Raw genomic sequence first — 17,269 nt, forward strand, 5'->3', positions numbered from 1 at the left:
ACCTGGAATAAAAATCAAGGAGTCAAAATTAGATTTTATGGGTAAATGATTCTAGCATGTAAGTTGAGTATTCCAGTTTATTGGAAAGTCCTTTGGGGGTGTATTCTAACTGAGGCACATGGAGAATGAACCTATGTTTATAAATAGAAATAGTTTATTGATTAGCTTCGATTAAAAAAAGAGAAAAGAAAAAAAAAAAGAAAAGAAAGAGCCATTGTTGTTGACCAAATTGGTACCTCTGAGTGCCAAGAAGCCAGCTAATTTCTAGGCAAGATGCCACAAATGTGGAATGTAGGAGTAATGAAGTGGCAGGGGCCCCTGACATGTCATTAGTTCCTTTTCCCCTCCTCTAAGCCATCCCCAAAAGGTAGCTGTGGAAGCCCCCCTTTCCCATAGGCTTCTTCTTGTGTCTGAGAACACCAGGCACCCAGAGTTAGGGTACACAGCATCCACCACTGGAGACTGGGGTAGATTGGGCCAAACGTCTCACAGTGAATTCTCAGAGGTCAATGGTGAGGAGTTTTCACCAAATATACACTATATGACAAAAGTTCTGCTGAGACTCAGAACGTATAGGCCTAGAAGAAACATCAAAATAGAACCAGAGAAAGGCAGGAGGGAAACATGCTACAGTCCTAGAATATTTAAACCTCTGGGGTGGGTGGTATGTGTGTGTGGAGAATGAACCAAAAAAGATCTCTCAAAATCTTCAGCATTCACATTCCTACATATTAGAGACATAAAACATTTTTTGGTTATACTATAATTATTATACATGCATATATTCCTAAGATAACAGCTAACTTTAGATATAAAATGGGCATTAAAAATCTAAACCCTGCATATGTTTCAATTTCTCTCCCAAACCAAGTGTGCGTGTGTGTGTGACTGTGTGTGTGTGTGTGTGTGTGTGTGTGTGTGTGTGTGTGTTGTGGGGCAAGGGCAGGAGTCCTTCTCATAGCTTTGCTAATTTCAGAAAACAAATACATTCACTCTAGAGAGGTCTAAGGATTATTTTGATAAGGTGGGTTGCTACAAAATTTAATTATATAAGTAATAAACATGTGTCAAAAAGATTTCAAAAAATGTTTAATAGAATCACAACTTATTGCTCAGATATAATTTGATTTTATATTGTCATTTATAGCTGTCAAAAGTAATTTTCTTTTTGTGTTGCAATGAATCAAATTATGTTGGATAGAAAATTACCATCAGATTCTTTGGTATTAATAAATCAGACATGTAATAAAAATGTTTGACGTTTCTTTAAATGGCATTTTTAATAACGCTGGCACATCAGTAGTGTAACACGATGTTCTGAAAAACTAAAATGACAAAAGGGAATTAACTGTGGCCTATGGATTTCAATTAAATATGAACCTTTTTTTTTTTTTAAATGAAATTATATCTACTGAAATAAACTTAGTGAAATGAGAGCAGGAAGTCAAAGGGAGTTGCCTAAAATTGGCATACGGCTACTCCTCCTCTAAGCCGAACACATCCTTTAAAAGGCGTATGTAGTTAATGTATTTCGCGGGGATAGGTGACGGCATCCCGAGCCACTCATCTTCACATCTCTAGGAAAAGAACCAAAGACGGATATAATTATAGTCACATGTCAAAGTGAGGTCTTGTACATGCAACATCGAATGGTTTCTTATTGTTATCTAAGATCTTGATATGCAGCTTATTCTCAAGGCAGACATAGACTGAATTCTTACGCTCACGTCTTCATCCCTCCGTGTGGTGGAATTGTACACCCCTGCTTTTTGCCATGCGACTGTGCAGACCCTCCTGTGGAGTCTGTTTTCCTGTCCCTGTGATATGGGCTTGGCCACATGACTGGCTTGGGCCTACATAATGCTAGCAGATGTACCCCGAACAGGGGCTCTAACATGCTTGGGTGGTTTGGCCTAACCTACTGTCCCTCTGTCACTGCCATGAGAAGATCATGGCCCAACATGCTACTGCCTCTCAAAAGGGCATGGGTGGGGGCACCTGGGTGGCTCAGTCGTTGAGCCTCTGCTTTTGGCTCAGGTCATGATCCCAGGGTCCTGGGATCGAACCCCGCATCGGGCTGCCTCCTCAGCGGGAAGCCTGCTTCTCTCTCTTCCACTACCCAGCTTGTATTTTGTCTCTCGCTGCCTCTCTCTGTGTCAAAAAAAAAAAAAAAAAAAAAAAAAAAAGAGCATGGGTGCATCAAGGCCAGCCAACTTACAGGCCCATGGATGAGAAAAATACATGTCCGTTGCTGAGAACCACTGAAATTTGGGGGGTGGGTTGTTATGCAGCATTATTTCAGTGTTAACTCACACAGTGCTTTATTAAGACCTCGGTTATTAAAATCTGAACCGCTAGCTACACTGATTAGTAATACTACTATTACTAATAAATTTATTAGCTATGTACTATGTAAAGGTACCTTTTCAAGTTTTTATCACAGAAAAACCCTAAGAGGCAGGTTTTATTATGATACATATTTACGGAAAAGGAAACTGAGGCATAGAAGTGTTAAGTTGCTTATCCAGGAAACTTTCAGTAAGCAGAGGAGCCTGGACTATAACCCCCCCAGCCATGAAGATCCAGAGTTCTGCTCATCTGCTGAGCTGCCCTCCAAAGCCTGGCAGCCTGGGCCAATCTAGAAGCTACATTTGATCCTACCATTCTCCTCTAGAAAAGCTGAGTAGAGAACAACGTTGTTCTTGAAGTGACACACCTTTTCTTTCTCAAGAATGCCTCCTGGGGCGCCTGGGTGGCTCAGTCCGTTAAGCGGCCGACTCTTGGTTTCTGCTCAGGTCATTATCTCAAGGTTGTGAGACTGAGATGTGCGTGAGGCTCTGCACTTGGCATGGAGCCTGCTTAGGATTCTGTCTCCCTCTCCCTCTGCCCCCACCCTCACTCCACATGCACACACGTACATGTGCTCTCTCAGAAAAAAAGAAAGAAAGGAAGGAAGGAAGGAAAAGAAAAAAGAATGTCTCCTGCCAGACATTGGAAGTTGAGCCCAAACCACCAACTGGCTATGTAAAGAAGGAAATGGCCATCCAGATGGATGAATCCTAAATCATGGCCTATGGTGTATTGATACCACATGGAACTTAGTGAAATGTCCTTCCTACACCAAAAAATTATATATTTTATATATAAAATTATATATATTATATATTTTATTAAATATCATATTTTTATATATTTTATATATATATAAAATTATATACACAGAATTATATATTTTAATTAACAGTCATTCAACTATTCAACATGTCCTCAGAAATTTCATTACAAAACTTAGCGCAATTTTTGCTCTTAAATGGTATTTTTAGATTTGATCATGTTATAGAAGAATATAATATAAATATATGCATTCAAAATCACTCTTCCTGGATAGGTTTTTTTTTGAAATAAGAATTTTCAATACAAAAAAGAATAAAATACATTATGTAACTCATATCATTGCAAAGAAATTATTGGGGGAATGGATTCTTCTATGAAACAGGCCAATTCTAGAAGGTCCTTCCCTCAGAGCTTCTTCATTAGGCAGCAAAAGTGTCTTGTTTTTGAGCAAGGAATCATGATTTGACGTCTAACAATAACAGAGAAAGAAACTGAGGGACTCACATTGGAATAAAGGCAACTCAAGACTTTGGAGAGGAGAATTAAATTTGTTAGCAATAAGCCAGACTTGGACAAAATGAAACACAAGTAAATATCTTGAGGTTTGAGATGAAGGATGATCTGAGATGAAAAGACCACAACAGTCCATTTCTTTACATCTTGATCACTTTAAATCCCATGGCTCATGCAATGCTTTCTTGATGCTCCAGTCTCATTATGCTCTCTCTCTAGAATCAATACCACTTCCCTGGATTTGACTTCCCTTTGTCACTAATCTCTAGGATCCATGTGGGAGGGACTTCTTCTGCCGTAATACCTGATAAATGCCACAGGCATGTTAGCAGGGGTTGAGGAACCCGGATTATATATACGCTATTGTGATTCTTAATAAGATATATATATTTGGTCTTCGTCCCGGTTTCTGGCACAAAGCTCCTAAAACCCTTGAAATTTTCAAGGTGATGAGAGCGATAAGGTGCCTTATGTGATATTAATGAGACATTTTTGAAAAGTACCAAGGGATGGGGGCTGGTTGCTAGGGGAACAGACTTTGTAAGTGGAGGGCTGGAACTTTCAGTCTCATCCCCCTGACCTCCGGGGATAGAGCTAGAGGTTGAATTCAATCACCAATGGTCAATGATTTAATCAATCGTGCCTTTGTAATAAGCCTCCGTAAAAACCCAAAGGGAGAAGAACTGGAGAGCTTCTGGGTTGGCAGGAACATGTGGAGATTCCGGGAATGTGGCATGTGCACAGAGGTTGGAAACTCCCCACTCTTTCCCCCTACCTCCCCCTATGCACCTCTACCACCCGGGCTGTTCTGAGTTCCATCTTTTTATAATAAACCAGTGATATAGGAAATAAAATGTTTCTCTGAGTTCTGTGAGCTGCTGTGGCAAATTCATTGAACCCAGAGAAGGGTCATGGAAACCTCTCATCTACAGCCAGTGGACCAGAAGCACAGGTGATAAACTGGTGTCTGAAGGGGGCGGGGGGAAGGGGCAGTCCTGTGGGACTGAGCCCTTATACCCTGTGGGATCTGATGTTGTCTCTGAATGGATCAAGTTAGAACTGAGTTGAATTGTAGGACCCTTAGCTGGTGTCAAGAATTGTTTGGTATGTGGAAAAAAACCCCCCACATATCGGAATTGGAACCAGAATTTTAGCCAACCCCCAATTTTAGGGAGATTTTCACAGGTACTAGTTTAAATGGATGAACAGAAATTAAATTGAGATCCAAAGGAGGGTGGGAAAACAGAAGATAGGATTTAAGCAACTCAGCAGAGGGGAGGCAATGATAAAGTAGAGGGGAAAAGTATCTTCTTCATAGTCTTGCCTGTAATTGGGTCCATCTAAAGGAGTCACATGGGCGAACTCCCCACTAAATAAAGAGGTCTTTGGTGACACGAGAAACCCCACACTCCCACTGCTTAACTGTTCTAATAAATCCACAAATATTCTGCATTACATAATATTTATGACAATCTGGGCAGTGAATAAAAATATTCTTTGTGTTCACTGACCTTTTATTAATGCTACACCACAAAACGAGAAGAAAAGTGCAGGTCAGATTGTATTCTCTGCAGCACACGTACATTGGGAGTGGAAATAACTGTGTGGTAATTCTACAACAGGAGAGCCCATCCACAGCTGCTGATCCTTCCCCTTCCGGATGAGGATGAGCTGCTGGAGTTTCTGCGAAACAGCCTCCTGACTGCATATCCGCCTTCTTAAATATCTGTGCACAGCAGGTTGTGCCCTCGCCCCTCCTGAGCTTCTCACTCTTTCCACTTTGGCCTTCACCGGTCCGACTTTCAGCACTCGCGTTCCTCTGCCTGAAAGCTTTTCTTTGGCCTCTGAGGCCCACTTTGGCTGCCCCTGTGACATGCCACAAGATCCCCGGGAACTCATTCTTTCCCCCCCTCGTCAGGAGCAGCTCTTACCCATGACTGACAGGAGCTGATAGATGAATGTGCACCCCCCTTGCGCTTCCGGTGGGAAAACGCTGAGTCCATGTAGGTCACTGGATCCCTGAGTTTCCCAGAGGCATTAAGCTCCAGTCACCAACATGTGTTACTGGTTTGAGGCTAAACCCTGTGGTAGCTCCTTCCCTTCTACTCGTCATTCCCTGCTCCCTTAACAGTCTTCCTTCCATCCTCCCCACAACCTATATACACCTGAATCCTTATCTCCACGTCCCCTTCTTGAGGAAGTCAAACAAAGACACCGTGTGATTCTGTGTCTACCAGAATTAACAAAATGTCTAGGAAAGTCACAGCACAGCTCAGAACGCAGCAACTCCCTGACAAACTGGTGGGTGGATCCAGAGTCTCCAATGTGACTTCAGGTAACTCAAGAGATGGCGCCCTAAGCGCAAAACTAAATTCAATTTCCTCCAAAGGAAGATTTTCTGGAAGGAGGAAGGACTATGAGATGCAGAGCAGAATTCAACAATGATGCACAGTCATGACTCCAAAATGGCTGGGAATCATTGTCTGCAAGGGGGCCCCACGGCATCTTCCACGCTGGCTTTGACTAAAGCTACGGACCATGGCAAAGAAGTTGGCAATAAATTACTTGTTCATCAACGGTGAAAAGAAAATGTAGCTGCTGATCTGTAAAATCATACAACACTGAAGCAAAGATGGCACACGGGCTGGGAACCCAGTGAACAGCAGCTGCCCAGTGAGAACAGCAAAGCTGTGTGTGAGCTCATGGGCTCTGGATTTATTTGCTTTGACATTTTTAAAAGGAAATTTAATTGGATTATGTCTCCTTCCAGTTTAAAATTTTCTACTGTAGTACTGGCCACCAGATGCATGAGGGGGAAAAGATCGGGAGCCAATTAAATTCCACGCTTCACTGAAACAAGGTTATTTTTATTCCTCCCAAATGTAAGGCTGATGGAATCATGTTAGTGATTTCACTGTTATTCCCCTCCCCGTGCTCAAAAAAAAAAGAGACGTCTCTACAGGAAACATCTATGAATTTGTAGACAAGTCCAGTAGGGTGTATAGAACTGAAACTGTGGTTTTCTTGGATTTACTGCCTTCTAATAGGTTGATGTGACCTCAGAAGTAATTCAATTGACAAAGTTGTAGAAACATTTAAAATTTCCATGAATCAAAGGGAAATTAATTGGGGGAAGAAATTTTGCAAATATTTGTTGAGATAATCAAGAGCATTGAGATGTCATAAGGAAAAGCTCATTGATTAAAAAAAAAATGCACACAAAACAAAACAAAACAAAACAAAAAAAAACCCTGGAGATTTGCTTATATACCTAAGCATTTTTGTCTTTACTATAATATCCCAGTCACTTCCCACTGCCCTAGACAAAGCTTCAACAGAGCTGTCATCTGTGTGAGTGTAGCTAAAACACAGGTGTGGCCTTTAAACGAGAAATCTTTCCTTGAAGCTGCCTTCCAGGGTAAATAAAGCTTCCAAGAGGACAGGAATTTTTGCTGAGCTCTAGTGGTAGGCTTCTGCATATGATTCAAGATGACCTCGTCCCGTACTTTGAATCAAAGTGGATTCTGGCAGAATCGTTCCCTACTAGGTCACAGTTTTGTGTTACGTAACTGGTCTGTGTTTATCAGCTACTTTTAAAATCTAATCAGAATGACTAATAGTCTTTAATTTCAACTGCTAAATTCAACCTCAACTCTTAGAAATAACTGCTTATTTATTAGAGCTGGCAATAGCCCCTAACTATATAATCTTTACCTTTAGGAATGCCTTTGAGTCCCAGCTTCCTGTCTACAAATTGGGAAGAATACTTAATTTTCACAGGATTGGGACAATAAAACGTCACAGGATAGTCCATGCTCTAAATACGAAAAGAAGATCTTCCCCAAGTGGGGTGTCCAATGACGTATCCCAAGGTGCACCTGAGCAGCCCCCTGCTCCCCATGCCAAGGCCATATGTCACCCTTTGCGGCAAGAGAGGGCTACAGAGGGCATGGCTAATGGTCTGGCAGTTACAGTGCTCATAAAATGAAGCCACATCCAATTTTTCTCAGAAATGTCAAAAGATAAGACGCCAGTCACACAGTGCAAGTTATAAAGTTTATACGAGAACCAATTTAGTGTTATTTTTTAAAACGTGGCTTCGGAGATTAACCAGATAGGCCCTAAACCGCGGGCCCTATTCTGCCAGTTTAACAGCCACCATCTGTGAGCAAGCACAACAGAATGGAAATGGGGTCTCCAGGCCTTGACAGCGCCACGGCAACATGCTGGAACCATAGATCGTCACACAAGGGAGTGGGAGGTCAGTTACAGCCCCGGTGGCTCACCATGGGCCGCTGTGGGAGGCAGGCAGAGGTCCAGCCAAGGGAGCTCCTGAGCATTAAGGCTACAGGCCACAGTCAAAAGTCAGATGGTGGATGACAGTCAGCTTATGCCCAGCCATGTAGGGAAATTGCTCACCAAAGAATTAATCAAAGCTAGATGAGCTACAGACCACAGTCCTCTTTGTAAATTTCACTGGTTTGTTCTTAGACCCCAGCCCTATTAGCTGAGACCACCTAGCCATCACATGCAGGGGAGCCCCACCTGAGTCTGGGGGACCAGTCCTGACATCCAGTGGACCAAGCACCGGGAGCTGTTATCTGGACCTGACCTTATACCCTGGTTGTGAGGTCTGTTTGCCTGAGCCCGAGTTTTTATTCTGGCAATGGACTATGCTGGGTCATTCTCTACTAGCCCCCAGAAGATCCATTTTCTGCCCTCTTCCCTCTTCCCAGCTCACATCCCTGGGAGACCACCCTCTGTGGACTGCATCACTCACTGAGCTTCCTTATCTCCTGGCTGCTCAGTGGGTCCAGACAGTGGGAAGCAGCAAGAGATCAGGCTATTGATTCCACTTCCCCTCCCTCTGCTCCCTCCCTGCCTGGCTATGGTTTGGCAGTGGCTACCTGCGACTACCTGCTGCCACTGCTCCCACTCCTCCACTGGGCTCCACTACCACTGGCCCCGCTCTGCTTCTTCAGACCTATGGATGGTAATGGTTTCCTGCTCTTGCTAGTCCCTGATCGGGTTCCTGTAACCCCAGCCACTCCTCTGGCAACATTCCCTTCATTCAGTCCGTATCCCTGACTCCTTTGAGTGTGCTGTGTATGTACATTTCCTACTGGAACCTCACTGGTAAAGGGACTTAGCCAGCTCTGTCCCCTGGGTGGGGCACTGAAGGCTTAGTTCAAGCCTACAGACTGGCTTCGTCTCATTGCTGAATAGTGCTAACTTCAGGGATCCCCATCACTGTGCTCCCTGTTTTGGAGAGATGTCCTGCTTTTCCAATCCCATGTCTGGTGTACCAGACCAACCTCCTACTCAGCCCCTGGTTGGCTGAAGCCACCAGTCTTGTTCCTCTTTTCCATTCCCTCCCTGATCACCCCATACGTTGCAGGTAATCAGGTTAGCCTGGGAAGACAGCGTAAATCTCTACTTCAACCATCTGTCCTGTCCATTAACACAGATATGCCATCCCTTGCTCTCAACAGAACTCGAATCTCTCACGTCACCCTCAGGGCTGGGTCATGTTCACGACCTGGGGGATCTAATCCTAAAGTCCCACATGTGACTTTTTGGCGGCGACCACCTCCCCAAATGTTGGCAATCCCAACATTTAGGCAAACCTCTAAGTGAGAGGTTCTGTGCTCAACTGGGCCCCCACAGGCCTCCACAGCTGGTCTGGCTCCTCCTTGACCTCTTCCAGGATTAACTGCTCTCCTGACAACTCCCCACCACAGGCAAAAGATTAGGCAGTGATGGGGGGTAGGGTTGGGGATGGAGCTGTGTTGCCGCCAGGCTCCCAGTTGATGCCAAGAACAATCAGTAAAGGCTTCAAGGACAGCAAAAGCAAACATAAACAAGTGGGACAACATCAGACTAAAACATTTCTCCATGGCAAAGAAAACCATCAATGAAATGGCAACCTACCGGACGGGAAGAAGACATTTGCAAATGATGTACCTGAGGGGGTGTTAACATCCTAAATACATAAAGAACTCATAAAACACAGTATCAAAAAACCAAACAATATGATTTAAAAAATAGGCAGAAGACCTGAATAAACAGTTTTCCCAAGAAGACACCAGATGGCCAACAGGTACACAGAAAGATACTCGACATCACTAACCATCAGGGAAATGCAAATCCAAATCACAATGAGAGATCAGCTGTCACCTGTCAGAATGGCTTTTATAACAAAGGTAAGAAATAACAGTATTGGTGAGAACATGGAGAAAATGCACTCTTGGAGGGAATGGAAATTGGTACAGTCACTGTGGAAAACAGTATAGAGGTTCCTCAAAAAATTAGAAATAGAACTACCCTACGATCCAGCAATTTCACTAGTAGGTACTTATAGGAAGAAAATGAAAACAGGAATTTAAAAAGACATATGCCCCCCTATGTTCACTGCAGCATTATTTAAAATAGCCACGGGGGGCCTGGGTGGCTCAGATGGTTAAGCATCTGCCTTCAGCTCAGGTCACAATCCAGGTCCTGGGATGGAGCCCCACTTCGTGCTCCCAGCTCCGTGGGGCGTCTCTTTCTCCCTCTCTCTCTGCCTGTCTCTCAAATGAATAAATATTTTAAAAATAAAAATAAAAAATAAATAGCCATGATATGGGGGCATCTGGGTGGCTTAGTTGGTTAAGAGTCTGCCTTCTGCTTAGGTCATGATCCCAGGGTTCTGGGATCAAGCCCTGTGTTGGTCTCCCTGTTCAGCGGGGAGTCTGCATCTCCCTCTGCCTGCTGCTCCCCCTGCTTGTGCTTTCTCTCTCAATAAATAAAAATCTTTAAAAAAATAAAAAATAAATAAAATAAAATACCCACGATATGGAATCAGCCTAAGTGTCCATCAGTTGATGAACAGATTAAAAAAAAAAAACCCGGGGCACCTGGGTGGCTCAGTGGGTTAAGCCTCTGCCTTCGGCTCAGGTCATGATCTCAGGGTCCTGGGATTGAGCCCCGCATCGGGCTCTCTGCTCAGGGAGTCTGCTTCTCCCTCTCCCACTCCCTGTGCTTGTGTTCCCTCTCTTGCTGTCTCTCTGTCAAATAAATAAAATCTTTAAAAAAAAAAAAAACCCTGCAGGATATATGTAAAAGACAATATTATTCAGCCATAAAAAAGGAAGGAAATCCTGCCATTTCAACATCATAGATGGACCCCAAGGGCATTATGCTAAATGAAATACATCAGAAAGAAAAAGACAAGTACTGTTATGACTTCTTTTATATGTAGAATTTTAAAAAACCAACCAAACAAACAAAACAGAAACAGACTCATAGCTACAAAGAACAGATTGATGGTGGCCGAATGGGAGGGGGTAAGGCGGGGGAGAATGGACGAAATAGGCAAGAGGAATTAAGACACACAATCTTCCAGTTATAAAATAACTAAGGCAGGGGAGTAATGTACAGCAGAGGGAATATAGTTAATAACATTCTACGGTGACAGATAGATGGTAGCTAACTGGGTGACCACTGTGCAATGTGCATAAATCACTTGAAACTAATACAATACTGTATGCTAACTATTTTTAATAAAAACTGAAAACAAGAGCTTCAAGAATGATTGGTTGCCGAGCTAGGATGTACCACCCAGGATCCCCTTGAGGAAGGACTTGGTGGCCCCAGCTGCCGAAAGTCCCCCTTCATGGATGGCCTCGGCTAAAGAGCTGTCTTGGCTGCAAAGAGTCACAAGGTCAACCCCCTTCCTAAAGCAAGCACAGGGATAAAGGCCAAGCCATTGGGGCCCATCTCAGGACAGCTCTAAAAGGCCATTCTAGCTCCAGAACTCTATGGGCTGGGTCAATGTCTCCCTCCACCCACTCCTGTGTCCTTCCTCTCCCTTCTACAGGTATTGATCCCAAGAACACTCCCAAATGAACCTTTTGCACATTAAACTCCACCTGCTTCCTGGAGAACCCAAACTGTGCAGCGGGCTCTTACCCAAGTGTCTCCAGGCATCATCGGACAGGAACATTTAAGCACACTTACATGGTTCAGGAGAGACTGTACTTTTCACTACTGATCGTGCTCTATCAACTATGCAACAGCGTGCTCAACCCATTCCACTGAATATTTTCACATGAGATTATAGACTTGCTGGTAACATTCCCAAGCTATCTTATATCTTCTTTATGAAACAATAACAAGCTTAGGCATACCAGAGTGCTGTAGACTTTGGGATCTAGTTACGTTCTCATTATTAAGTTAAATTGGTACCATTTTATACCTATGTTCCTGACTTTCTTAAACCGGCGGGAAAGAAATGGCCCCTTCCAAATGTCTCCCACAGACTGGACTGCTTCTAGGCTTGCTCAGTCGAGATGAGAAGAGACCCAAAGAGTAAAGTTCTCACTGTATATGAGTAACAACTGGAAGAGCCCACTGCTGAAGCACAGGCCCTTTCTCTGATGCTATGTTCCTGTTCCCCCACTGTTCTCCTACCTTTAAAGACAGAATTGCTGCTCTTAGCCTTGGAAGGTGACTGCTCAAGGCCCAGCACCCTCACCTGAGGAAGTAAGACCTCCCCATTTCACAAACGATAATAATAGCTAACATTTAAACCCTTATTGCTAGACAGATGTGGTGATAAGTGTCTTATACGTATCAACTCAATCCTAACAACCACCCAGATGGAAGGAAGTTCTTTTCTTTCTTTCTTTCCTTCCCTCCCTTCCCTTCCCTTCCCCTCTTACTTCTTTCTCTCTCTCTTTCTTTGAGAGAGAGAGTGCACGTATGCACGAACCATCCCCCCACCACACACACACACACACACACACACACACACACACACGAGCGCAGGAGTGGGGTGAGAGGAAGAGAGACTCCTAAGCCCACTCAACACTGAGCAGGAAGCCTGACTGGGGCTCAATCCCATAAGCCCAGATCACAACCTGATCTGAAACCAGGAGTCAGAAGCTTAATCGTCTGTGCCACCCAGGTGCCCCAGAAGTACTACTCTTATCTCCATTGTTGAGGGGAGGAAACCTAAAAGGTTGAGTGACTTGTACAAAGTCACCCAATTAGTCAATCACAGAGCTGAGGATTTGAACTCAGGGTCATGTCCCAGTCACAGAGTATGCAAGGGATAAAATGGGGGAGGGGTGGCTAAAGGGAGAGGGAATCTTGGGCCTTCCCATGGGGTGGTTCCTCTTCTAGTGTGGGTGGTGAGCCTTCTGTGGGCCCTTAAATCAATTTAATGGTTCACAAACAACATTCAAAAGAGAGAAAGAAGGGGTGTGGGGGAGGGGAGAGAAGAAAAGGAAAAGAGGGAAGAAAGAAAGGGACAGAGGAAGAAAGACAAGATGGCATTGCACCACATGTAGTCAGAACAGTATTGTTTCACAAAACTTTGGTTCTGCTGTATCTGTGCATGCTGGGTTGTTATGAAAAAAGTCTAACTGTGGGTTGTTATACCCAAAGGTCATTAAATTTCATTCAAATTCAGTCATCAGGAAAATAAAGTAATAAGCTACCACGCTTTCAGAGGCAAAAGTGTAAAAACAACTTGAATGTCTATCAACAGAAAAATGGATGAATGAATTATTCTATATCCATATTATAGCTAGCTATTCAAGAATGGCTCAGGTCTATACATATTAAACTAGAGAGATTGCCTATGATATAGCATTAAGTAAGAGAAACACACCACCAATAAATGCATGTGGTACAATCATATTTTGTACAATTAGTGATGAAGCCCCCAACATACAGATGAACATTTGGGTGGTGGATTGGGCAAAACAGAAAAGGAGGGAAGGAGGAACTAAGGAAAAGTACAACAAAGGCAGCCACCATCTAGCAAGAAGTGTGTGCATCATTCAGGGTGCCATAGGAAACAGAGGACATGAGCAAATCGTGTAAGTTGAAAGGAACTTAATAAAGTGACTATTTATGAAGTTGTGGGAAGCATTTAGGAAAACCAACAGGGGATCCTCCAGTCCCTTGAGGACTATGGCAACAGGGAGCCAGTGTCACCACCTGAAGGGGCAAGAGATGGTGGTTACTGGAGCCTGGAGTGGTAGGGAGCTGTATGGAGGAGGCAGTCAATCCATGGGAACTGGCAGGGACAGAAAGGATTTCCCTCTCCTCCCACCCTCCCCTCTCTTGCTGGTACATCACACTGGCCAACCCAATTGGGGGCCAGGGCACTGGGGGACCCATTGACGCAGCCCATAAATGTCAACTGCCCAGGACTCAGAGCAGGAGGTGGGGGGACTGGAGAAAAGTCCTAATGGGACAAATATTTGGATGATACACGATACAGAGTACTCTAACACTGAGTGAGAAAGTGAGAATAAAAACTCCATCTATGATTTTTGTTTGTACATACATTAAATATTTGCATGAACGAAAATTAATAAGGTTACCAAATGACTGTACCGATTTGCTTTTGTGATGATCTCAGATTTTAATTAAATCCAGTATCTTCAATAATAATTACATTAAAAAAGAAGAGTTTTTCTTTTTTATTCTTTGTTTTTCTATTTTATTCTTCATTCAGGAAAAAGACCTGAGTTCTAATTCTTGAATCTACCACATGCTTGCCATTTCTTTACCTTCCTCATCTCTAAAATGGGGACCCTGAGTGCACCTACCTCATAGGATTGCTATGAGGGTTAAACCAGTTGATAGATTTTCAGGTCTTAGGGTAATGTTTTAGCACATGGTAAGTGTTTACAGTTGTTATGGTGACAACGGGACATCAAGAACCTCCCAGTGGGTCTACCTGTGCCCACGGTCCCTCTCCAAAGTACCCACCATCCAGCTAGAGCAAGCTGATCACGTCGCCCTCTTCCTTGAAATCTGTCCATGGTCTCCAGACCTTGTAGGACAATATTCAAAGCTCTCCCTTGTTGGCCTCCCCAGCCTCAGCCTTTTCCACTCCTCCCTTCGAGCCTTCATTCCAGCCACACCAATTCCTTCTGGTTCTGTACAAGCTCCATGCTGTCCCCCCTCTCCCAGAGCCTCAGTTGGGAATGTCTTTTCCCTACCATGCCACTTCCCTCCCTTGCTGACTCTTCCTATTTGTCACTGAAATTTCAAGCCCGGCCTCCCCTGAGGAGACTTCCTGTCTCCAGACTCCTCTGCCCCTGCCCCTCCAACCCCAACAGCTTCCTCCTCTTCCCATTTCATCCTCTTCAGGCTGTATCACGCTACACTCCTAATCACAAGTGTATTGATTCCGCCATCATCAGGTGCCCCTCCCCCTACCAAAAGGTAGCAGTCATGACCTTCATCTCTGGACCCCCAGCATGGAGCACAGAACCTGCTGAGAGTGCCTACTTAGTCACGATTTGTCTGAGAATTAAACTTAGAAATGAGCGAGTTATGTGACCTGAAGTCACTCAGCTAAGTAAATGGCGCAGCAGAATTCAACCCGAGTTGTGTTGGACTCCAAAGGCCGCCACTGTCTCCCAACCATCTGAAAGTTCTAAGGCCGCCTGCCACTCCAGAAGAGTCGCATGCCTGAGGGAACTCCCCAGGGGCACTAGACCAGTTCAGGCCAGAATGAGTTGGTCAGCGGAGACTGGGAGGGATAAATGCCTCTTTTCTGGGAGTAATCACATGACATTTGCTTTATCAAGGGACTTTCCCAAGAAAATCAATTTCTGGAGCATGTTAAAATATAAACAAACGGCCATCCACCCACCCACTCCTTAAAGACAATTGGTCCAAAGAGATCTCAGAGAATTCAGACAATCCCACAATGTTGAGAGCACCACCCAATCACATGAACTTTGTTTTCCCTAACCAAGCATTTTTCTACTGAATTTTTATTTTAAATTTGGCTCCACTGTGAAATGCACCCCCAGCAACGCAGCCCTCCCCCACCCCGCCACCTCATCCTATACTGTTTCACCCAAGGCAAACCTGTATGCACAGCCACAGACATTCTGGGGATTCTTGACATATGCACCATTTGAGATTTGTTCTCGTGGCTCATGATGATGTTAGCAGAATCCCTTGATAACAGTGTTTATATCTATTTATAACTGTAACCTATTATCCTATTTTCCATATAATTGGATGCGACCGAGGTTAAAAAAAATTCAGCTGCATAAGAAAAGTCATGTTCTTATAGAGCAGATGTTCGCTCAGCATGGAAAGTGAATTAGCCTTTAACACAAATGCCCAGAAATACATCAGGGCTTTTTCCAAAAGCCCTGGTGTTAATGTTTTATGCTGAAAAATAATTTTTAAGATAAAGGATATTAAAAATGCAGTGGAGGTAGCCACAGCTGGTTTTTAAAACCGGTGTTAATTTTACCTCTTTCAAGTACGACGGTGCTTCCAATTCGGGCACTGGATTCATTCTCCAGTTCAGGGTGCAGAAAAGTGACTCATAATTTATTTGTTCTTTACTGTCTTCAAACCTGAAAATATAATTATAATATATAATTTGACTCAATTTACAGAGCCCAGGACCAAAATGTCAGCTTAAATGCTATCCAGGAAAACATAATGTCAGGTTAGGTTTTAATACCTGGTATTTTTCTTATTTCTTACTAGTTTTTTGAACTTTGTGAGCAGAGATCCCACACAGCTAATTCACCAGTGTCCCCAGCACCTGGAGTCATGCTGGCACTTAGTAGGTGCTCAGTAAAGATCTGCTGCAGTTGCCATAGAAACAAATGAGCTCATTATTCAGTAACTGAGACCATTTTGTTCAGAGTATTTGCAGGCCTTCTTAATTTAATATGGTTGGTACTACAGGTCAGTGAAACAAAACCACCTTGTGTTTCTTAAATTGCATGCTTTTTAAATTTTTAAGGGGAGCCTAGATTCAATGCATCTACTAAGATACTTTTAGGAAAAACAAAAGGTATCTTTATCATTTATTATGATGTAGCCATTAAAAGGGGTTATTTAGGGGTGCCTGGGTGTCTCAGTCGGTTAAGTGTCCGACTCTTGATTTCAGCTCAGATCGTGATCTCAGAGCTGTGAGATCGAGCCCTGCATTGGGCTCTGCCCTGGGTGTGGAGCCTGCTTAAGTTTCTCTCTCTTGCTCCCCCTCTGCCCCTCCGCACCCCTAAAAGAAAAAAAAAGGGGGTGGTGTTATTTAGATCCACGTATGCTGTCTAGGAAAAAATGTTCAGGATATATTGTTGAGCTGAAAGGAGGTTACAAAACAGTATGTAGAAATATGATCTCACTTGAGGTATATATTTATATAAAAAGGCACAGGGGCACGTGGGTGGCTCAGTCAGTTAAACATCCGACTCTTCATCTAAGCTCTGATCTTGGTCTCAGGGTCATGAGATCAAGCCCACACATCCAGTGTGGAGCCCACTTAAAAAAAAAAGAAAAAAAGAAAGGCATAGAAAAATTCTAGCAACAATACACTGAAGTATTAAAACAGCTATCTCTGGGAAGAGAGACTACTTTTTGCTTTTTGCTTTAGAGCTCTCTGTATCTGAATTGTTTTAAATTTATAAGAAAAAATATTAAGCCCATGTTTCACTTAAAAGAAAACACTGGCATAAATTTAACCTTAACCATAATAGAGTTTTGGCCATTAAGACCCAGTAATTTCAAACACAATTGTTGGAATGACCTAAACACAAAGTGAAATTCTTCTTAGTAGAATACCTCAATGCCACCTAGTCTTAATTTCACCACACTCTGTCAATTT

The 17,269-nt window shown here is 43.4% G+C and overlaps 1 protein-coding gene across 2 annotated transcripts in view; it reads right to left on the reverse strand.

Moving 5' to 3' along the window:
* Nucleotides 1-1,011: 1,011 nt before the first annotated feature.
* EFHC2 (EF-hand domain containing 2) overlaps nucleotides 1,012-17,269 on the reverse strand; it is a 184,442-nt gene continuing 168,184 nt past the window's right edge. For both annotated transcript variants that reach the window (XM_032842473.1, XM_032842472.1), the window contains 2 exons: nucleotides 15,905-16,010; nucleotides 1,012-1,577 (listed from right to left, as the gene is read on the reverse strand). In XM_032842473.1, coding sequence (XP_032698364.1) covers nucleotides 1,476-1,577; nucleotides 15,905-16,010 — 208 coding nt within the window. In that variant the 3' untranslated portion in view covers nucleotides 1,012-1,475. The remainder of the gene's footprint in view (nucleotides 1,578-15,904; nucleotides 16,011-17,269) is intronic.

The sequence above is a fragment of the Lontra canadensis genome, unplaced genomic scaffold (assembly GCF_010015895.1).
Source record: "Lontra canadensis isolate GAN:19392208 unplaced genomic scaffold, GSC_riverotter_1.0 scaffold131, whole genome shotgun sequence".
Taxonomy (NCBI): Eukaryota; Metazoa; Chordata; class Mammalia; order Carnivora; family Mustelidae; genus Lontra; species Lontra canadensis.